Raw genomic sequence first — 23,955 nt, forward strand, 5'->3', positions numbered from 1 at the left:
TTTAAAACAAAGATACATCAAAACTAAAGAGTATTCGAAAGCCATATCAGATTAACGAAGCCTAATATGAGCAGTGCGTATTTAACAAAAATTTAACCAGTCGGTCATTGGAAAATGCCTGTGTTAAGAAGTAAAGATTGTGACGCAAATGCTGACTGTTATGTAGCTGAGTCCGCTGAAATATATCTACATTTTGTTCGTTTTTGCTAGGATCAGTCAAGGATGAGTACAATAACTTGTTCCAGAGTTTCAAAATTGCATGGAATTCTTGCCGGTCATTTCTTGGTGATCAAGGTAAGCTGACTGTTTAATCATTTCTTGATTCATGGAGTCTGCAAATAATTCGTGAAAAACGATGGTAAGCGACTTTCATAACGTAGTGCTGATACAACTGTGGTCAATTCATCCGAACATGATATGGCTAAAACTTTAACTCAATACTTCACTTCTCTTCAATGATCTTCTAATCAAAAAAAAATAAAATAAAAGAATGAATTAGGACCATCAACCCTTAAAGGTTTTGGTATTTTTTTACCGATTGAATTAGTTGATAAAAGCATGTACTGCATGAGTAACAAAATGTACAATTGAAGCGACGCACAAAGTGTATCAATCGATCGCGCGTTTTTGGCGCGAAATTATGACAAGCGTTCAGTGAACTTCAGTACACTTCCAAACCATTGCACTTTGCTCAGCTGGTAGCAGTGCACGTGAACAGAACTTGCTGAACTTTTTAACTGTTCACTTTGTTGCTTTTTTGAATGTAAAAAACTAGGCTGGCACTTGATCCTAACACAGATGTATTTGACTGTACGGTCTTTTGGGTATAACAAAGTGATATAAGACAATCTACTGTTGCAGATGAATTCTAAAAAGTCTATTGTAGTCCTTTCTTTGTTGTAGTTTACTGTGGTTTGTGGCATACTCGTAACTCATAACCCTTCACTGGGGTTCTTTCGCAGGCGGAGTTGAATTTGGTGAATGCTTTTAGCTTGTCTTTAATTATTCTTTTGTCTTCTAGGACGCCTTCGTGTACCACAAGATCTTTGTAATACCACCATGGACAACGACTGTCCAATCGCCATGTTGCTGCCCAGTACCACTGGGATGGGAGTGTGTTCGACATCGCTCACCTTCTTCTTAGTCAATACGCATGACGAGTTTCTGGGAGCGTATCGTAGTGCAACTGGCCAAGACAGGTATGTCATTATTCGCTTATGTCCTTACGCGACGTTTTGTTTAAATTCCTGGTGGTGCAAATATTTCTTCGAGAGGTGGCACAGGAAAAGGTATTAAACGTTTACCATCTAAATTTCAAAGGCTGACTCACTGAAACGAATCACGCTCATCATATTTAACTTTTTACATCTTCTATTTTAAACTTTCTTGTTAATCATTTTTTATCATATTTGTATTTTTTTTATGCAAGGCCGTACTGAAAACCACTTTTTGTGACGTGGGCTCCCTGTTAAAATATCTTTATTATTATTATCATTATTATTGCCAACCAGTAAGCTACAGTATATTGAGCGTACTGAACAAGAAAACATCCTGGGACATTTAGAGGGGACATTAAATTGTTTGATGTGTCATCGAGACTAGAGACAAAATGATAAGTAAAGTGAAATAAATATTTGTAGTATTTCTGAACCATGTCCTCATTTCAGAATTATTTGTCACACAAAAAGATCAACTAAAACTAGAGCAATTTTTCACAACCCAGAATAGCGGTTTTTTGTTGAGTGCCAAAAGTAATTCGCGTTTGCTTTGGTTTTGGTTGCAAGTCTTGTATATGATTGGTTTGAAAAACTCGCGCTTCTTTCACCAATCAGAAGTAAACCAAAAATCGTGACTTACTCACAAACATTTTCCCGCGTTTCGTGCCGGCTACATGTATTTGCTTCGAGTTTAATTTTGATTGGTTCACTGAATTGTGCGCGTTCTTATGCTTATAGGAATTACCGTTCGATTGACATTTCATTTATTTTTCAATTCCTTCTCTTTACATTTAAATGTTTCGTTTGAAGCGCCCTAGAACGTGTTTCCGTGACGGAGGTGACCATGTCACATCTGATAGCTTATGATCCTGAGAGGGACCTGCTGCCCCTCATCCTGGCGCATTGTAACTACTCTCTGGAGGTGGGACAGGAGACTTTAGTTCATTATGACTGGGCGGCTCTGGAGAGACAGCTGATTGACAGGTTTCTACGGGGAAAACCGTTCGTTGAGTTCAAGGTAGGTTGTTATCAACATGTTTAAGTTACATTATTGAATATTTTATTTGGTGAAACTTTACTTTTATTAGTTTTGCTTTACCAAGTTAATACATGCGATTTTTTTACGATTTTCTTGGTTCACTTTAGGAAGAGCGATTTGCTTTCAGTCGAGACACGCGTGACGATGCCGTGTTCGCGTCTCTTGCTGAAAAAATTCCCCAGGTAAGAAGTTTATGGTTTTCTTGTTTAAGGTGGCTGGCTACAGTTCCCAGCACTTTCCAATACTTTGATGGTTCATTATAACTACTCTTTATCTGTTATTGCTACAGTCGTGGTGTCAAACAAATGCTCAATGATTGTTATAACACAATAGGTTACCATAGCAACATCATAACCTTGTAAAAACACCCTTTATTAAAAGATTATTAAATTTTGATCAGCACGACAAGGTGCAACTTTTCGCTAAGTTTAAACAAAAACTGTATATGGGTTCAGAGCCACCTTAAAGTGGCTCTGAACCCAGAAAAGAATCATGCATTTTATGCTGTTGATTATAATCCAATAATAAAAAAAGTGGGTCACCGAACTCGTTTTTGAGCTATAGGCACTTATAGCTAATATAAAGAGTGTTTTAACAGGTTATTCCGTTGCTGTAGGAACTTGTAATGACAAGAAAATAATCACAACCTGTTCACCAATAATTGGGTATCTGTTTGATACCATAATTGTTGCGTCAACTGAAAGAGAGTCGTAGTATTGAGTAGTATTTAAGGTGCTGAAAACGGCAGGAAATTATTTTGATCCACCTTAAAAATGACAACGAAGACCCTGTCCACACTAACACCTTTACGTTTGTAAACACATACTGATTTTGAAAGTATACCCTCTTTTAGTGCATAGTGCAACACACCCAGGAAGAGGAAGCTCTATCGTTTTTGTGTGGAAGTGTAAAAATGGAGACGCAAGTAACTTGAACGCCGACGTAATTATAAGTGCGAATCGTAGTTCGCTGTGGTTTTAAGCGACCGCCATGTCAGACCTCAATCGTTTAAGGAGCTTATTATAACGGTTAAGTAGATGACATGTTTGGGTAGATGAGATGCTTTCCGTCCGTTTTACCTAAGGTGCGTTTCTACTGTTTTTTCCTTTCCCTGCAGGAACCTATTTCTCGCGTCATCGAAGGCCAGATTATCGTCGACTTCCGCTCTTCCTTGACTGATGTCTGCGATGTTTTGTCGTCATTGGATATTGCCATTGGCTTTCTTGCTTCGTCAGGTGGCCAACCGGAGAAACCTTTAAAATGGTACTTACATGAAGTACTAAAGTTACCCAAAGAACGCGGCCTCAAGAGCCCATCAGTAAGTGCCGTATCGAACGCTAAACCTGAATCTAAAGCCTTTTGCCCGAAAGGGGATTCTTCTTGAGTCAAGACAAACCATCGTTTGCATAAGTAACAAGTTATTAGGCTTAGTGTCAGACTTTTGAAATAAACTATCAGATCCCATCTTGTGAACGTCTACGCAAACTAAATTGTTAACACACTCTTAAGGAGAAACAATTTCATTCTAAATCAGTTCTCGTGCATAAGGTTAATTTACGAATGAATCGACTCCTGGATTTTGGCTCCACGCGTAAGCTGTAAATCTCAAGACGTCCATGCTAAATAATGGAAAGCGTAGTCCGCACAATGTTTTGCCACATGATGGGGGCAGACAGCCTTCTGAAAACCAATTCAGTTATTTTTATGTAAATGCTGATATTAGCTATCCCGGATAAAAAAAAGGTTAATCAATGTATTGTTCTGGGTAGACAAGACGTCTACCTGATTTATAGGAAATTTATAGAAGATTCTGTATTCTAGCCATGTATTGAAAATAGAAGGAAAATAAATTTCATTTGTATCTTACATTACAGTCGGACAATATCATGAATTAGTAAGATTTGCTCCTTCTCGAGCACCTCTGTTGTTGTAACTCTGTAGTCTCTGATTGGGCTTCACTGTTGTGACCTGCTATCTATTTTTCGTGCGCCAATGTTGTATGGTGATATTTTGTTTACAGGCAGAGCAACACTGCAACCTGACCCATACCTTGGCATTATGGCGACTCATGGCTCTAGAGAGAGCGAAAATCAAGTCCAGGAACAAACAGGTTAGACTGCATTAACTTTGGTACACTATGAGGTATTGGATCTGACCTCTGTCTTATCTTTAAAAAAATCTGACCATGTACTAACCAAAACTTAAAATATAGCTGTCTCCGGTTAATTGTTTACTTAGACAGACAGTCAACAAGGTTAGAGCTGTTTCAATTGAGTGTGAGTGAGTGAGTGTGAGTGATACTTTATTTAACCTCGGAATTCCATCAATTACATTGGTTTTCATGAAAGCCGAGTGAGATTTAAAAATTTAAATAGAGTTAAATAACACATAAATATTAGAGTGGGACAAGCTATCAATAAGAAGATAGTAACATATCAAAGTCAATATCTTCCAGTCCTCTTTTAAAGGCTGCAAGAGATTTAGCTGACTTAATTGAATTAGGCAAGGAATTCCACAATTTAGGACCAGCATAAAGAAAACTCTTTTTTAAAAAAACAGTTTTCGGTAATGGTAAATTAATATTTAATTCACTGTTCCTAATATTGTAAGGATTTCTTGCCTCGACTTTGCAAAATCTGTCAGTTAAATAGGATGGGGCTTCACCAGTAGAAATTTTAAACATTTGAGTGGCCTTATGCTTAGCTCTTCGGGTTTTAAGATCAGACCACCCAAGTTCCTTTAAAACATCCTTTGAGCTTACATCATAGGTAGCCCTTAAAATAACCCTACCAGCCCTATTCTGTAATTTTTGTAATCTGGTTGCTAGACCTTTAGATAAATTATCCCATACCAAATCACAATAGTCAAAAGATGGCTGGATAAGGGAATTATAAATAGTTATAAGAGTATCATCATTAACGAATTGCCTTATTTGTCTCAAGCCCCCGATTGCAGATGAGACCTTTTTTGCCACATGGTTAATATGAGTGGACCATGATAAACGATCATCAATATAAACACCAAGAGATTTAGCAGAGTAGACACGTTTTATACTTGTATCACCTAATCTGATCTCAGGAGAATAGCCAAGGTTGGCAAGATTGTAATTAGAGCCAATAATTAAAAATTCTGTTTTAGTGGTGTTTAAACTCAGTTTGTTTGCTAAGAGCCACTGTCTAATATTTTCCAAATCATGATTTGTACCATTCTGTAATTCAAAATAATTTTTACCAGAAATGGTTAAATTAGTGTCATCTGCAAACATTCTTGGGGCTGAGAAATTTAAGCAATTGGGTAAATCATTGATGTATAATAAAAACAACAGAGGGCCGAGGATAGATCCTTGAGGAACACCACAAGGGATATCTGAGAACTCTGATAGACAGCCATTTAAGTAGCATTTTTGCTTGCGATTAGAAAGATATGAGTGAAACCATTGATGCGCTGTTCCAGAGATACCATACATCTCTAATTTGGCAAGCAAAATGCTGTGGTCAACTGTGTCAAATGCCTTGGCTAAATCAAGAAAGACAACAGAGTTTAAGAGACCATTGTCAATATTGAAGAACCATTCATTAGTAGCATCTAATAACGAAGTAAGAGTAGAATACAGGGAACGAAACCCAGACTGGCAATTTGATAAAAGGGAATTTACCTTAAGGTAATCATATAGCTGATTATAGATGATTCTTTCAAAAAGCTTAGCAATAACAGAAATGACCGATATAGGTCTATAATTGTTGAGATCATCAGTGTTATCTTTCTTATGTATTGGGGAGACTTTAGCATACTTCCACTGATCAGGGAAGATACCACTCGTTATAGAAGCATTGAAAATTAAGCATAAAGAATGCGATATTACAGGAGCAGCCTCCTTTAATAATTTACTAGTTATGCCATCTAATCCAGTTGCCTTGGCAACATCTAATTTGTTTATTAGGTCGAAAACGCACTTAGCTGTAATGGACTGTAATTTAAAATCACAATCAACTGACTTTAGATAGTCAACAAAGCTATAATCAGAGTTGGACAACGATGAAGCAAGCTTAGTTCCAACAGAAGTGAAATGAGAGTTCATTAGCTCACAAATTTGTTGCGAGTCGGTGACTGCAACACTATCAATCTTAATGCTATTAATACCGCTGCTTTTGGCATTACGACCCATTAATTCATTTAATGTTTTCCAGATTGCACGAGGGTTGCCAGAGTTTGAGTCAATATTGGTTTTATAATAATTAGCTTTAGTCTCCTTAATAATGCAATTTGTTGCAATTTTCGAAGGTAATAAGAGTTTCTTTGGTTTTGCTTTGCTGAGCTTACTATTCGTCCAAAAAAATCGCGCCACCTATCAGCTGCGAAAACAAAATCAATCGCGACTTGGTCACGTGTGGGTTCACGCGCCGATAACTTGTATTTTCTTTCATTGTGTTGTTTGTGTTGCTGTGATTGGTTGTTGAAGTTGGTTTTGTATTTAGGATACTCAATTGAAAACCGCTCTACTCTTGTGCTAAACGCCATTATATCCAAATCATAAGTCATCAAGGGTACATGATGGTAGATGTATGAGACTGTAATGTATAAAAAAGAAGATAATGTGGTGGGCAGATGACTCTTAAACATGTATTGGCCTCAATAATTGTTTTCCTGTTTATAAATTTGTCTTGGCTATGTTGGGTAGGTGGGTAGATAGGGTGTAGATAGGGTGACTTATTTAGAGGTGGATAAAAAAAAAATGGGACGCTGAAAAAAGCTTAAATCACGTTATGACCTTCCATGAAAGTTGTAATAAAAAATTGGCATCCATCAAGTTGGCTTCCATCACGTTGTAATAAAAATAATTATTAAGACAAATAAAAGCTAGTTTGGGTTCGCTAGACAAACCGTAATTAACAAATCACTTTCTCGAACTTCTTTAGGAGCCATTTGAGCAAATGCCTGAAGTTTTCAAGGAAAAACTGGGATCAAGCGACCAGGCGCACCTTAATCGCGTGTTGCGTAAAATCGACGTGGACTTGTTTTTACCACAACTCCTGGAAATGATTCTTCTGAATGTCAAAAAAGATGGTGAAAACATTTCAACGATGAGGTAAGGCTTTAAGCTAAGAACTATCTTTACATTTTAGTGTACTGTGATATACAAACTGATATACTCGTAAAAAACAAACAGTTATTACCTGATTGAAGAATCGTTGACCCATGACGAGCATAAACCATGAACGATGCGGCGCAAATGTTTACTGGAAAATCGGAAAAACAACCGTCGTCTGTGACAGAATAAACATTATAATAAGACAGGTCATATAAATCCTGCTTTGCTCTCAAAAAACAACAACTTGATTATCAATAAAAGGAATATTACTAGCTTACCAAGTCTGTCTACCCAGAATATCATTGGATCATATCGTTCATGTTTTCTGCTTTTTACATGGTCAACGTCTCTTCAATTAGGTGTATACAAACATAGGCACGCTAAGCGTGCAGGAGTTATTTTTTCAATTTATGGGGTGGCTTGAGGTGAAACTGGGTGATTGTCCTGTTGGGATGGTTTATGCCATGGGTTGAGCTATTTGTGTATGGCGCCCCACGGAGTCACTTTTTTGCACAAAGTTTGCTTGCAAACAAAAAATTATTTTTACATGCATTTTGATACATCAGAACTGTTTTATTTAATGCGGAAATTTTCATCATATAATAAAAAAAACAAAACTAATTCAATTGTCAAAATGTCACAAAATGGCACGTTCTTATTCAGTTTAAAGCGGTTATTTTGTTGCTAGCTTTGTAGCAACCGTAACGGGTTTCTTTTGTTTGTTACGGAATACTTTTGGCTTTTTGCTAAACACTGTAGCATGATACCGTTGTTTTTCTCACTTTTGTAACATGACACCTTTGTTTTTTTTAAACGAACGTAACACGATACCCTTGTTTTTCTCGAAAAAGCCACGTCTTCATATAGACATTGAACGAAAAGTACTATAATAAACGAAGAAATAAACGAGTCAAATAAAAAACCCACTCTCTTCAGAAAAGTTCTTTAAAGCGCAGTACACCTGGAGTATTTGTTTCCTGTCAAAACTGTTCAACAAAGATTTTCGTTCATTCACAACGTAAATTCTATTCAACAAACAAGAACTAATTGAGTTATCAAGTTGTCACGAAATGGCACGCTCTTATTCTGTTTTTGCTATCGATCGTAGTTGCTTTTAACAGTAAAGATACTTGTACCGGTTCAATGTTTGAACGAAATTTTTTACAGTTGATTTCATTTTACTTTGGCCGCCCGCTTTGCGAAGTTTGTTGGGAAATTGGAAACTTTGTTATGAAGTTGCCAATTTCGGTGCGAGTTTGCGAATCAAATTGCAAACATCGATACAAATTTCCCGACTTCGGCACGACTGAACTTTCCAAGTTTGGTAGTTGAGGACAAACAAGACATGTTGCTCGAAAGTCATGGCGATTTCTGAACTCGAAGATTTTAGAATTTGTTAAGGAAAGTAGCTTGAAGTGCAAGACAACGTTTCGCATCAGCGATCACGCAAGTGATTTGCCGATAAATAAATATCATGCATGTAGAAATTTGGTCAAATTTTTACTTTTTTGTATGAAAACACATATTTAACGATTTCTGTGAGGCATAATCTTCACTGTCTTCAATTTCAAGTCTTCTGCGTTTGTAAACCGGATGAAACTGGATGGTTTACCCAAATGTAAAATTGATTTTAATCGAAGCCGACGCGACGCGATGCGACAGGGAAGACAGTAATGTGTTCGAGACAACATGTTTACGGCTCGCTGAACATAAAAGTTTTTTTATTTTTGTGACATTTGTTTCCAACAGTTTAGCGTAGCAAAGCCCTTTTTGATAACATAACTACATAAGGATTTTATTAATTCGGGCCGAAGTTGGGAACTTTGTATCGAAGCTCACAATTTGATTCGCAAACTACGAATACGTTTCAAATTCATGATAATTCACAACTCACCAATTATTCTTTCAACGAAAACGAACTGCGACACGCTGCGACAAATAATTTCGTCAGATTACTTCGCCTTTATAAACTGCAATTTGATTGGTTCTGATAGTACCTGAAATCTGATTGGTGTGACAAACAAACATACTTCACTGACCCACTGAACCACTGACTGACTGAGTCACGGAACATCGCGCCGACTAAAGAGGTATTTTGAAAAAATAATCCAATAAACCATTTGTTTCGGAAGGGCATGGGCACAAGAGGCCTCCTATGCCGACGCTATTTGGGTACATCATGAAATATTTTCTCCCCAGCAAAGATCTCGCGACTAGTCTAAACAGCATCTGCGATACTTTTTCTACCTGATCTCTTAGTATTAATTAAGCTTTCTCTTCCTGTGCTATATGCGACTGTTAATTTCTACTTTGGTATGTTGAATCAACAACATTTCCGAACAGAATACAGATATCTAATGCAAATTTCTTGCAGTTTTGGCGAGTACTTGGAGCTGTGCTTGGCAGAAAAAGGCTTAGAACAAATTCCTGGAACAGAGAATATTCCCGATAATATCAAAATGGCGCATGTAAAAGCGGTGTGGAACTCCGCTGTCCAACTAAGTGATGACTTTCACAAAGAACGTCTGTCAGCTTCTGCTTGAGGAGCCGTACTCAAAGTTCGAGAAACTGGTGCAGCCTGTTTGACGGAACTGACACAACCTTTTCCAGGAAATAGGGCAAACAAATGTCCTTTATTTCAGTCAATCAGCCATTTTGTTATGTTATAATACAGATAATTGTAGCATTTCTAGCAATTGTTTAGTTAATAGTTATGTTTATCAGTGACTGGATAGCTAGATGTACTCCTCTTAAAATTAGGTTAGATGACGTATTCATTGTGCAAATTCCATACCAGTCTTTTGTAGTGTGCTTATACTGATTAAAACAGCGAGTTGCGAATGAATTTAGGTGCCTACATGTAGTTTGGCAAGCTAATGTAATCCATTGCCTTTTTTGGTTATTTGGTTTCTTTAAAAACAGAAAAATGATAAATGAAACGCTGTTGGTCTGTTTGGTTTTTGTTGACTCCAAAGACTATTTTATTTTTTGTAACCGTGAGTAGTTATCAATGTATGTTTAGAACGTTTTCCAATAATTGATAGAAAAGCATAAATTAACTGTCATTGTGCCTTTACTGAATTTAATCTTACCCAAACTCGCGACGAGTTTCCTTTAAACATTTCGGAAAGAGACAGTCGAGTTTGTTATGGCGCTTTTGAAGTTCTGTCTGTTAACCGTCTTGAATGTATTAATTATGAACAACGCATTACTGGTTGACTATCGATGTTTTTGCCCATCGGCTTGCAAAATCTTGATCCTGTTGTATTTTTGTTTAGCAATTTAGACATATAGATAATTATATTATAGTAAAAATTAGGTTACAAAATAAAACCGAACGTTTTAAACTCAAGGTAAGGCTAAAGCCTTTGCATTTGTCAATTTGATGGTCGGGAGTTTTTAACTTAATGCTGGGATGGTAGTCGTTAAGGCGATCGAGGAGTTGGTCTTGCGTTTTTCTTTTTTTCTACATGACTTAGGTGGGGGGGGGGGAGGGGGTAGGGCGGCACATGCCAAAAAGTATGGCTTTAGAAGAAAAAGGGGGTGGACAAGAAATATGGTGTGTAAAGGAGGGTTATTCAAAATAGTTACCGTTAAGTGTTGTGACGGTGACATCTACAGCTAATTCAAGAAAGGTTGTCGGAAAAAAGCACAAAGGTGCACGCGACAAGACCGAAAGGTAGTATGGGTAGAAGTAGAGAGCTACTGCACTTGCTGAATACCAATAAGAGGGCGACATGTCAAACGCGAATTTGCACGTTCTTTCTCTTCAGTCATGTGGAAACAAGCACAGCATGCGTTGCTATCCATTCTGTGTGACACTGGCAAGGGACTTCTGCTTGCACTGTACTTTAAATTTAAAACAGTTTTGTTTACCAGTTTTCCACTTCCCTTTTCTTTCCACTTTACTTTACTTTGTGTTCATTACAGTCACATCTAATTCAACACCATGCAGAAGACATCCGTTCCATGCAAGGTTAATTTCAAACAATCGAGTGACTGCAGCAGATCACTGGCAGGATGTGCGGCTGGTTCAATTTGATATAAAAGGTTCTGGAATGAGGTATACAATATCCCACAGAAATTCATAGAAAATCAGTGGAGTCTGCAATTTTAGCTACAACTACCAACCAATTTCTGTAATGTTGATCCCAACCTTGAAGCTACATGTAAGGCTAAAACAATGGACAAATGAACAGTTTTCCTCGACACAAATAGATGCTCAGGACATTTGTAATTGAAGGTAACAAAACTAAGACATCAAATGAATCTGATTTTGAAGAGAAATTTGCAGATGTTATATGCTTTACTTATACGCATAGAAAACTGGAGGGTTGTAACAAACAACTATTGGGAGAAACAATTGTAGGTCTCAGCTAAACCTGATTTTGTCCTGAAAAATTTTCTATTGTAGAAGAAGGAACTTCAGCAGAAGTAACCTTAGCGCCTCCTTCCCTTACGCTCTTCCAATCTTTCCGTGATGTGCTCAAACAGCATCTGCTAAGGAAGTTATCCCAAACTTGTCACGTCAGCTTTTCGTCATAAGGATACCGCAATGTTACTTTCAAAGCAACATTTGCACCTAAAGCTACAGCCTTAGTCACCTGTTTGACTGGGGTGTCATAAGCATGAAGAAAACTGATACACCTTACTTAATCAAAAACACGATCGTTCAGGGGCGATAAATATAGATTACTTCATAGAAAGTGCGCCGTACGAATTTATATTCACGAGTTGCAAAACTTTGGGAAAACGAACGAGTGAGCGTAGCGAACGAGTGAGTTTTCCAAAGTTTTGCAACGAGTGAATATAAATCCGTACAAAGCACTTTCTATGCTGTAATTTGTTTATTATATATATAACGAGAATTCAACCATTGAACACTTTACGCCGATTTTTACAGTTTAAACCTTTGACATATACAACAGCTGCAGTTAACGGCGCGAGAAAACAAAGCTGCAAATGCACATAGCTTTACAAGCGAATTCGCTATTTCAATAATATACTTGTAAAGAAGAAAAATTACTGGCGACAAACTCTTCTAGACAAAAACTTTATTTAAATAAACACAGTGCGTTACATTTACGCAGATTTACGCTAAAAACTTCGTATCGCATCGAGGAAACTTTGCCACAAGCGAATAAACTACTGGCGAATCAACTGGCGAATTGTGAACAAATTGTGACAACACAGCGAGTCGGTTAATTAAACAATAATTACCACGTAAATCCAGATTAAAAATGCAGTTTACTTAACCAAGACGATCCCAAAAGTGCCTGAATATTCTTAGAAAGTCCGCGGATGTGTTGTTAGTTCCGATGAAAGTCTTGCCTTCGCTTTCACTTATCGACACTTCGCCTTCGCCTGTCTTCACTTCGCCTTTGAAGAATGATTTATATCACTGCTGTATTCTTTAGGTTTTGCTTAGCGTGTTTCTGTTGGCTTGCATTTCCATTAAGTTCTTAAAAGGCAAACTTTTGTAAAGGAAGAAAACGTGTAGCCATGTTTTCAAAACATAAACTGCCGTCGGGAGCAAACTTGCCGCTCGCTTTCTCAACCTCGTTGGAAACCATTTGAATTCTGGCGCTGTGATTGGTTGAGTCGTACTATATTTTTCACATGTGAAGAAAGCTATACGCGAAGCTGATTGGACGTATCGCTTTTTTCAAATGTGAAATATAGCAAATATAGAATTCTATTTGCAAGGTTTATTGCTTAAAATTCTCGCTATATATATGATAAATCACGTTAAGGCTAAAAAATTACATACAAAGTATACAAACTATTAATGACAGCAGACAGGTAAAAAAGTTTAAACCTTAGAAATCTTATTTTTTTAACCCGTTCGAGAGAAGGGGTAGCAAAGCAGTGTTTAGACATGTTTTAAGGAAATTATTTCGCTGTTTATGTTTTTGTAGTCATTCTCCAGGTGATGTCCTGATGGTACAGCCCAGTAATCTAGCTGATGTTGTTTAAGATTTTATTGCTCATTTAGCACTGGAACCAGAAAAGAAGTTCGCTCTTGAACAGAATGACCCAGGTGAGTCTTACTCGTCACTGTCTGTTACACGTTGTTATCATCATTATGGTACTTCTCGTGGTCCTTACCAGTGCTCAATAATCCTCATGATCCCTATCTTTACATTTTACCATCATCATCTTTGTCACCCGTAATCATCATCATCTTAATTATGTCAACGTTATTATACTCATCTATGTCATCTTTAATATACTTCCTTGGTACCGGTATCTCATAACGCAAGAAGAACCTACAAAATCGAGCAAACATACAGAGTCAAGTACTCTTTCAAAATGTAGCATTATGCTAAGACTGTTTCGATGTGCATCACCAACGTGTGTTTCCGTAGTGAAATGACTCCTTTTTTCTATAAGATTTTTTTTTTCATTTTATAAGAATACTGAGGGAATATTTTAAGAATAAACCCGAGGCTGAGATTTTGAAAATAATATAATTTTGTGTGTTTTAAATTTGTAATTACAATACATGTTATGTTTTTAACTAAACCATCTAAATTCTTACTTTCTCTTAACCTTAACGGCAAAACGTGCCACTTAATAAAACGATAAAAACCTGCTCTGGGCAAAGGCTCGATGCCAATGACAGTTCGATGAACGGTACATGTAATAAATAATGATATGAATGGCATACAGCTCAAAATCGAAAATCATAGGCTATAATCTGAGAATATTCACAAGAATAATTTACGCCTTCGATACGTATTCTTCATACGTCTTCGATACGACATCATAAATTTGTAACGGACGCAAACTATGTTCTAACTGTGAATATCATTTCCCAGATATTCCCATTGCTCATCAGCTTCCTCGTCCCTGCTCCATTCAGCACCTTGTGGAACATTATCTGGACATTCAAGGTGTCCCCAGGAGGTACTTCTTTGAACTTCTTTCACACTTCACCACCTCAGACCTTGAAAAGGAAAAACTACAGGAGTTCTGCTCTGCAGAGGGACAGGTGCATTTTAGCTTAATTCTGTAGAAGCCATCGAACAATTCAGTGTAAGTGGCTAATGTGCTTACGTTGGATAGTATAGGTTGGAATTCAACTTGCCTCAAGCTCTATGATTGTAGGAAATACATACGTCCAAAGCGGGCGGGAAAAGGAGGCGACTGGGGAGCGGAATAACGGGAAAGATTTTGTATCCAGTGTGCTCTCCGTTTTTAACATTTTACCCACCGCCAATTGCCTCACGCGTTCTTCACCCAATAACACAACTCATCACCATTTCCTGACTCTGAAGTTGACTTCCGCTCAGGTTGTCGAAACGTCAGTCCCCAACAACAGTTTTTTTCGGAACTACTCTCAACCGGACGAACACATTATACGAACTTATCACGACTTTGTTTAGTTGTCATTGCCGGACGTTTTTTTTAAATGGATTTTTATTTATCATGTCAGTAGTGTTACGTACATTTTTAAGGGGTTTCTCTTTGTGGTTTTCACAAACGTATCGAAAACGTAGATATCTCAAAATAATGTTATACATCACTTGAACTCTTTCAGGAAGAACTTTATTCGTATTGCTACAGACCAAAAAGAACTACTTTAGAGGTAGGCTTGTGTTCACAATGACGGCGTTTCATAATTAAAACCAAGGACCCGCTAACCATAAGTGAAAACTCCTTAAATAGTTGCAGTCTCAGCTCTGTACGACGAGGAATGCCTACATAGAAAACGATACGTAACTGCACCAACGGCTGGATCTTGCAAATTGGGGGAGGTTACTTAACTGCATGTTGTTTTTCCTGTTACTGAAGTGAATTCCACATAACCAGAACAGAAAGACAACGCTATATCCACAGAATAAATCTGATCACTACCCAGTGTCGACAAAACATACTACATTGTTCACTAGGTAGTGATTTATCCGGTGGATAGCGTTATCCATCTTTTGAACAATCGGGGCCAGAAGTTTACTGCTATATTTTGTTTGTAGGTTCTTCAAGACTTTCCATCTGCCAGTGCGAACATCCCATTCGAGTATTTACTTGACCTGATTCCGCCGATTCAGTCGCGAGCGTTTTCTATAGCTTCCTCGCTCATGGTAGGTGCAGCTCGCAGCTCGCAGCTCGCAGCTCGCAACCATCTAGGCCGCAATGCGTGCAGAGGGCGATGTTATGCAGAAGCTCTTTTCACTCACATTGCAGGCCTTATTCGTACAAATGCCCATGAAGCTATAAACCAGTAGACGATTATATTACGATTTCGTGAGGACGTCTAAATTGTTCTTTTAAGGGACGCCGAAATCAACTTTTTGCATGATTTCCATAAGCTTTGAAATGTTCCTCGACCACACGAACCCCAACAATAAGGGGTCGATTTGTTAGACATGAAAAAGAGTACTCGATAAATGACAAAATTCCATTGGGAAGAGAGCATGGTTAATAATTGAAAAGATGTTAAGTGGATTGTAATTTGGACATAACTGTTTTTTGGGTGTTATTAAAAGCCCTCATACATTTACCCCAACAATTTGTCCAAATTGTTTTGATCAATGCCATAGTTTAGAACACGTGTGTGTGTACAGTTACGTATAAAATGATGCAAATTTCGAAAATGTTTTGCTCTCAGAATGTTATCATTTAGAAGCAGTGTTTACCCAGCGCTGAACACTAAACCAATCCTAACGTTTCTATGACAGGCTCACCCAGATGAAGTTCAATTACTGGTGGCTGTTGTAAATTACAAAACCAAACTGTTCAAACCGAGAAGAGGCCTTTGTTCAACGTGGCTGGCTTCTCTGGATCCGTCAAACAAGGATTTACGCGTCCCTGTGTGGGTACAGAAAGGCACAATATCATTTCCCAAGGCTTTAGACTCACCCATTGTCATGATAGGTCCAGGTACGAGCAAATATCACATTTATTTCACAGGTTAGATTATACGCGCTCTCTGATTGGCTAAATATTAATGATAATTTTTAACGTTTTAGACATTTTAAACTTTTTTATTTCTATTTATATAAATTGTTTATTTTTACACACGTACACATTTTAACGAGAACTGTATGTACTCCTATGTGTCACGTGCATAAATAAAATTTGATTTGATTTGATTTTGATTTGATAAAGCATCAGGAAAGCCACAATATCCGTTCATAAGTTGAACCACATCAAAACAGGTCAGCGTATAGTCTTACTAAAGAAACAATTAACACAGTTAGGAAGAGCGATTTGTTAATGGCTACTCATTTCAGTCTATTTGCTGTGATTTAGTGAGGATCAAGTCAAGGAGATAAGAAATAGAAAACTAAAAGAAAAAAATTTTCAAGAGAAAAAGAGAGAGACTGGTACTTATCCGTCTTTTCGTATGCAGTTGAATGTAGCTTTAAAGGACAGATCATAGTTAGTGAGAATCAAGTCAAGGAGATAAGAAATAGAAAACTAAAAGAAAATTTTTTCACGTAAACTGCGTTAGTCTTACATGTTTGATCCTGTTTCCTCCTCCAAATCTCGCGCCTTTTTGAAACGGATATCCATGGGTAATCAGCGGGCTTTGACCAGTCAAAGTGAAAACAGTGTTACTTCTTTAGCCAGTCAACTTTTTCGCGCTTGCCGCCAGTCACGTGTCTTTGCTTTAAATTGTGATTGGTTAATTGTATTTTTCCTCATTGGTGACCTGTTGACTGATAGGTTTGTTTTCAGATTGTTAATAGTCACTGTAACAGTGTTAACTACTGAACAATCCGATCCCTTGCAATGATTTGATTTCGTTATGCTCGGTGTCTTATTTCTTACAGACTGTGTGTTGTTCTTTGGATGTAGGAATAGCAACAAAGATTTCTTTTTCCGTGATCAGTGGCATCTTCTTATCGAAAATGGCAGTTTAAAGCTGTTCACTGCTTTCTCACGAGATCAGGTACGTATCAGATAGTTCAAAAATCTTAAATTAGATACATGATTACCTAAATCTGAATAATGATTTCAGAAAGGTTTGTTATTGGGCCAGGAAATAACTGTTATTCAAAGTGGAGAAAACTGTCAGTAAAGTAAATTATCAGATGAATCGTTCTGGTGCTCAACATTTCCTTGTTTATTTATTTGTCTGTTTTGTTTTGCATGTCAATTGCGATCACCATCTCGTATGCTGATCAGTTCTGTATTTAAGGTCAGCATGTAAAAAAAACCACGCGTTCAAGTGCTTGTTTTGTTCGCTTACCGTCTGATAACTGTTTATCTTCTTGTCAACAGGAAGATAAGATCTACGTTCAGCATAGGTTATTGGAGAATAGCTCTCTTGTTTGGAATCTGCTTTCTCATAAACAAGGATGGTGTTATATAGCGGGGTATGATGAGTTGTTCTTTCATCTATTCACAATTAGAATCTCAATTTTAGCAAGAACAGTGAGCCTACCTATCGCATAGTCAGTATTACTACTGATATACATATTTCTGTTGTAAGTTCTATTACGAAGCTGTATACCTTATTCTTACTAATTTTCGCGCGTAATTAATTTCGCGAAAGTTCGAGAGCCAAAATTCGCGAGTATCAATTTTCGCGATGCAAGAAAAATTTAAGAAAAAGTGTATTAAATTTCGCGATTTTGTCAGTGTTTTATGGAGCAGCCGTCAGTGATCAGACTAGGTAACTACTGGAAACGTACAAAAGTCTGCTCAATGTAACTACAAGAAGCCTGCCAACGGAAACTTTAGTGACTGTACTAAAGAGGTTTTAGCCAATTTACAAGAGCGAAACAGTAATCAGAGGAAGAGTGCTAGTCAAAAACAAGACGAAAAGATATTTTTAAAGGTACATAGTTTCCTTTCCAAACAATTAAAATTTTTGTTCTTATGATATACAATAATGTATTAATTTTCGCGTGGTCAAATTTCGCGCAATGTTAAATTCGCGCGTACTAAATTTCGCGATTATTTTGAAATCGCGGAAATTACGAAAATTAGTACTCGCGAAAATAAGTAAGAATAATTTAGTATGCCTGTTTTCATAGGTTTGCAGCATTAAATCGTACTTGAAAACTGGACAAAGGCAAGCACGAACAAAGCGCGCAAATCATACATGTAATAACGAAAACACCTCTCACTTTGTCGTCGCGAATAATGAGAAAATAATCTTTTTCGTACGCCGTAACATTTTTTATAATTTGCTTTATTTGTTTTTCTGTAGAAATTCGCAAAGAATGCCCACCGATGTCACTGAAGCTCTTGTTGAAATATTTATGAAAGAAGGAAAAACGGACAGAACGGAAGCGGAGGAATTTCTTAAAACATTAGAAAGTACAAGACATTTTCAGAGCGAAACCTGGTCATAATAGACATAAGCTAGACATAAAAATAAATCATGATAATAAAATTAAACTCAACTCTTATCTCAGGAACATTGTCCTTCCTGTGTGCCGACCTTTGTATAACAAGTCCTTTTTACTGTAAACACAATGGGATGCTTTGCAGGACGAGTCCCTTGAAGTGTTTTCATAATGGGGACTTCTATAATCTGAACTGCCCGGCTCTCGGGGGTTTAGACGGCTGACACCTCAGACTTCTTGTTGTACAAAGAGACAAGGAAAATTTAGGGCAAAAGGTTTTATTCCTTTTTTTGTTTTCCGGAAAAAGGGAATCCGAATTGCTTTAACCAGAATAAATCTATTCAGTAAACTCTGCATTGTTCGGCTAAGGCAGAAAGTGTACTGTATTCCTTTAGCTCTACATCTGCAGCTCTCCGAAAAATGATTATAATAATGCATTTTTATATAGCACATTTCCCATGCATATGCTCAAATGCGCTTTACAATTCAAGTCAGGAGTGAGATTGGACGGCAGCGTGAAAAAGCCGCTATCAGTACAGTAATGATTTCACCCCACCCACCCGAGCCCTGAGTACATGTGAACAGGCTAGACCACATTACCGGGTATATGTCACCTACTCTCTTCGGGCAGTGATGTGATTTTTAACGACCGTTTATTTTTATAAGGTAGTTGGGTGGCTGGTGGGATTTATTTATTTATTTTTCGGGGGAGTGGGGGGGGGGGGGGGGAATGCCAAAAGCTATGGCTTTAAAGGGGGCTGGTCAACAAATATGGTGTGTTAGGAAGGGTCACTTAAGTAATGCTTGTAATGAGTACAAAAATTCTATCCCTGCCCCCATACTTTGTTGTGTACCGATCGAACAGAAACAACTAGAACCTACCATCAATTGGGTTGCAAGTGCAGTCGACCCCACTAAACGGTTCCAGGGATGAAGAAATGTAGGACACAGGAATCGTGGCTCAGTCTAAAGGCACTGTCCAATGACGCGATCATCTGAACTGAGACGACGGAAATGTTGTTAATTAAACTTTAGTTACGTCGTAGATGTGACCGCAGCCATAGTATACTGGCTGGTAATTGGGCGATCTTTCGTGACGTCATTGTCTATTCTAGTAATTGACCTCATAAACATAATAACGACAGCATATAAAGTGAAAGCCAGTCAACTTTTTCGCGCTTGCCACCAGTCACGTGTTTTTGCTTTAAATTGTGACTGGTTAATTGTATTTTCCCGTATTGGTGACCTGTTGACTGATAGGTTTGTTTTCAGGTTATTAATAGTCATTGTAACAGCATTGTAATTACTGAATAATCCGATCCCTTGTAATGATTTGATTTCGTTATCCTCGGTGTCTTATTTCTTGCAGACTGTGTGTTGTTCTTTGGCTGTAGGAATAGCAACAAATATTTCTTTTTCCGAGATCAGTGGCATCTTCTTATCGAAAATGGCAGTTTAAAGCTGTTCACTGCTTTCTTAAGAGATCAGGTACGTATTAGATACTTCAGAAATCGTAAATTACGAAAAAACGAATTTAATGCAGATACATAATTACCTGAATCTGAATAATTATTTCAAAAAGGTCTTTTATTGGACTAGGAAATAACTGTTATTCAAAGTAGAGAGAACTGTCAGTGAAGTAAATTGTCAGACGTAACATTTAAGTGATCAACATCTCCTTGTTTATTTATTCATTTGTTTTGTTTAGCACACCAATTACGTTGGTTAAAGCAAGTGTTTGTTTGTTTTGTTCGCTTACCATTCGACAACTGTTTATCTTCTTGTCAACAGGAAGATAAGATCTACGTTCAGCATAGGTTATTGGAGAATAGCTCTCTTGTCTGGAATCTGCTTTCTCATAAACAAGGATGGTGTTATATAGCGGGGTATGATGAGTTGTTCTTTCATCTATTCACAATTAGAATCTCAATTTTAGCAAGAACAGTGAGCCTACCTATCGCATAGTCAGTATAACTACTGATATACATATTTCTGTTGTAAGTTCTATTACAAAGCTGTATTGTTTGCCTATTTTCGTACGTTTGCAGCATTAAATCGTACATGAAAACTGGACAAAGGCAAGCACGAACAGAGCGCGCAAATCATACATGTAATAACGAAAACACCTCTCTCTTTTTCGTCGCGAATAATGAAAAAATAATCTTTTTCGTACGCCATTACATTTTTTTTCATTTTGCTTTGTTTATTTTTCTGTAGAAATTCGCAAAGAATGCCCACCGATGTCACTGAAGCTCTTGTTGAAATATTTATGAAAGAAGGAAAAATGGACAAAACAAAAGCAGAGGAATTTCTTAAAACATTTATAGAAAGTACAAGACATTTTCAGAGCGAAACCTGGTCATGACAGACATAAAAAATGGCACGCGATGCATGCAGAAGCGATGGCGTTTCACAAGGGGTCTTACATAATTTTGAGGAAAAACTTAAAGTAAAGAAAAGTAGCTGACACCTTGTGTGTGAAAAAAACTGTGATCCAACTGCAAAACATAAGAAGCTTGTTAGTGATTGTATACCTGTTATGAATTCACAGACTAAGGATGCAAATAATACATTTTCTTCGTAGATTTTCTCAATTGAACAACAGTAATATTTTATTTTATATTTTTATACTTTTTTTAGATTTCCCTATGTTGTCTCAACAAATATTGCGTTATACTGTAGTGTGATATCACGGATAAACGACATACGATACGCGCGAGCAAGCTTTTAAGCTGTGAGAAAGGTCAAACGGTCTCTTGCTCACAGTGTCCCTTTGTATTATAAGAATTAAAAATTTCTGTCAACTAAATCTAATAGACCCCATCATGTATAATTAGTCTCTTTCGTTTATACATTGTAGTGTTCCATTCTAACTGCACGGAAGTATATTACTTTTGTGTTTACGCGGCGATTTCTTGTTAAATTAATTAAAGTTGATTTTCTGTTCAATCGGGCCAAACAGACAAACCGAACCGTTCGTTCGATGGCATAAAGCGATGTCACGCCATCGCTTAAAAATAGATCATGGTAATAAAATTAATTCAGCTTTTATCCCAGGGACTTGAACCTTCCTGTGTGCCGACTTTTGTGGAAAACAATGCTCTGTACTGTGGACACATTGACAATGGGACTGCAGTGTGGGACAAGTCCCTTGACGTTTTTTTTTTCATAACGGGACTTAAATAGTCTGAAGTGCCCGCCTCTTGGGGGGTTAGGGTAAGAAGACGGCTGACAACTTGTTGTACAAAGACAAGGAGGGAAAGGAAACTTTAGGGCAAAAAGTGTTAGTGTCAGTACTACAAATCTTTATCAGTTGATCGGTATGACATTAATGCCCAATGATTGGTGAATATGTTGTGGTTATTTTCATGACGTCACTGGTTACTATAGCAACAGTATTACCTGTTTAAAAACACCCTTTATTTTGGCTTTAAGTGCTTATAACTCAAAAACTAGGTGACCCCATTTTTTATTATTGAACATTGATCAGCATGTTAAGATACAACTTTTTGCAAAGTTAAAAAAAATTCTATGAAGCGGTTTGAGAGCCACCTTAAACTTTAAGGTGGCTCTCAAACCGCTTCGTAGAATTTTTGTCTCAGTTTGTCTGTTGTCCCATTTCAGACCATGTCATGTTACCCTTGAGAACTATTTCTTTCAAATTTAAAAAAAATTCACTTGAAAATGATGAATTATTTTTGAGTTATTTTTTCAAAAATAGCTCTTAGTTGTCGTGTCCCTGTAATCAGTCAGTGGGTCAGTGAGGTATGTGTGTTTGTCACACCAATCAGATTTCAGGTACTATTAGAACCAATCAAATTGCAGTTGACACAGTTGTAGTGAGCGATTTCGTTCGAAGATTTTAGATAATTAGAAGGAGGCGGAATCGTCGAGTTGTGAATTAACCCTGGATTAAAAACATTTTTCGTAACGCTCGCCTGCCTACAACGCACACACCGGCCGTGAGCAAAAGGCCCAACACTAACTTGTTATTCGTCTTATTCGAGCGTACGTTTGGAGAGGCTAGCTTTCCTGACCGTAGTAAAAATTACATAAAACATTTGCTCAAAGCAGATTTCAAGAATAATGCTGTCATTACTTTTGCCGCCCGCTTTGCGAAGTTCGTTGGGAAATTGGAAAGTTTGTTACGAAGTTGCCAAATAGGTTGCGAGTTTGCGAATCAAATTGCGAACTTCGATACAAAGTTCCCAACTTGTCCAACTTCAGCCCGAATTTTTAAAAACCTTATGTAATTATGTTATCAAAATGGGCTTTGCTACGCTAAACTGTTGGAAAAAAAAAGCGAGCCGTAAACATGTTGTCTCGAACAAATTATGCACCAGTCATTTGAAATCCCCCCCCCCCCTCGGGCATGAGCGGGGCAAAAGCGGGGCTTTCACTTCAGATTCACTCCATTTTGGTCCCCCACTATGCGGGGGATGCGCCAGAAATCACGGTCTTCGCATCCCGGACCGGGGAAATTAGCGGGGCACTCACCCCATGGTCAGCGGTTTGCATTTTTGTGCCGCATGGTAATTTCTCATACATTATTTATGTACACTCGCTCAAGATGAATAAATTACTAATACTGAGTGAAATACAACTAACAACTGTCCGCAAGATTTGAGAAATTCCTCTTACGTTAAATGTTAGTTTGACAATAATAGCGCGTTAAAGACGCTGGAGACATTCATTTATGATAGTTAAAGTTGAGTTAGAGTACAATGTACCGGTTATAGGAAGTTTCTAGTTTTAGAGATCCATTTAATAACAGAGAGCCAGCTGTTCAAAAAACACAGAGCATATTGTGATATCATCCTGAATTTCCATATAAAGTTGTGTTGGAAATTTCAAATAGTCGTCTTCTTCCTTGTCCATCGGGGAGCCTTTGCAAATGTATTCCTAGCTGCTCTGAAATCAATGTGTTCATTTCACGGCTTCCAACGTTTTTATCATCCCTTGTAAAATTCATTAATAATTCATGAGGGTGCAAACCAATCCCAGCACAGTATTCAGATCACATGTACACAGCTGTAAACCCCCATACAAATCAATCAATAGAATTAACTTTTGATACAAACTCCTGCTCAGCTAATTAGTATTCATTAACTTTTGATACAGATCTCTACTGATTGGCATAATAATACTTTGCATTCAATTTATTGTTTTCATTTCACAAGTAGAATAAAATATTCGCGTCCGATCTGTATGGGCGTTTACAATGGCTCGCCTATCGGCTCGCCATTGTAAACGCCCATACAGATCTCCCGCTCATATTTTATCTACTACTTACTGTCATCCCTTGTT

General features: G+C 37.5%; 1 protein-coding gene, 1 long non-coding RNA gene and 1 pseudogene across 3 annotated transcripts in view; all 3 read left to right on the forward strand.

Annotated features, from left to right (window-relative positions):
• Positions 1 to 9,967, forward strand: part of LOC144665386 (E3 ubiquitin-protein ligase rnf213-alpha-like) — a 64,193-nt gene extending 54,226 nt beyond the window's left edge. The window contains 8 exon segments of the mRNA XM_078526639.1: positions 211 to 294; positions 1,022 to 1,199; positions 2,028 to 2,235; positions 2,364 to 2,438; positions 3,374 to 3,574; positions 4,277 to 4,366; positions 7,173 to 7,342; positions 9,720 to 9,967. Coding sequence (XP_078382765.1) covers positions 211 to 294; positions 1,022 to 1,199; positions 2,028 to 2,235; positions 2,364 to 2,438; positions 3,374 to 3,574; positions 4,277 to 4,366; positions 7,173 to 7,342; positions 9,720 to 9,888 — 1,175 coding nt within the window. The 3' untranslated portion in view covers positions 9,889 to 9,967.
• Positions 9,968 to 11,563: 1,596 nt separating this feature from the next.
• Positions 11,564 to 18,932, forward strand: LOC144646626 (NADPH-dependent diflavin oxidoreductase 1-like; annotated as a pseudogene). The gene is made up of 10 exons (XR_013569459.1): positions 11,564 to 11,710; positions 13,169 to 13,385; positions 14,167 to 14,339; positions 14,889 to 14,936; positions 15,322 to 15,429; positions 16,027 to 16,258; positions 16,667 to 16,684; positions 17,125 to 17,243; positions 17,576 to 17,670; positions 18,510 to 18,932. The product of XR_013569459.1 is annotated as an NADPH-dependent diflavin oxidoreductase 1-like (transcript).
• Positions 18,933 to 19,960: 1,028 nt separating this feature from the next.
• LOC144665403 (uncharacterized) lies at positions 19,961 to 21,021 on the forward strand. Its single transcript, XR_013572921.1, has 3 exons — positions 19,961 to 20,136; positions 20,440 to 20,534; positions 20,866 to 21,021. It is a non-coding gene; the product is annotated as an uncharacterized LOC144665403 (long non-coding RNA).
• Positions 21,022 to 23,955: the final 2,934 nt, after the last annotated feature.

The sequence above is a fragment of the Oculina patagonica genome, chromosome 1 (assembly GCF_052425735.1).
Source record: "Oculina patagonica isolate OP01 chromosome 1, crgOcupat, whole genome shotgun sequence".
Taxonomy (NCBI): Eukaryota; Metazoa; Cnidaria; class Anthozoa; order Scleractinia; family Oculinidae; genus Oculina; species Oculina patagonica.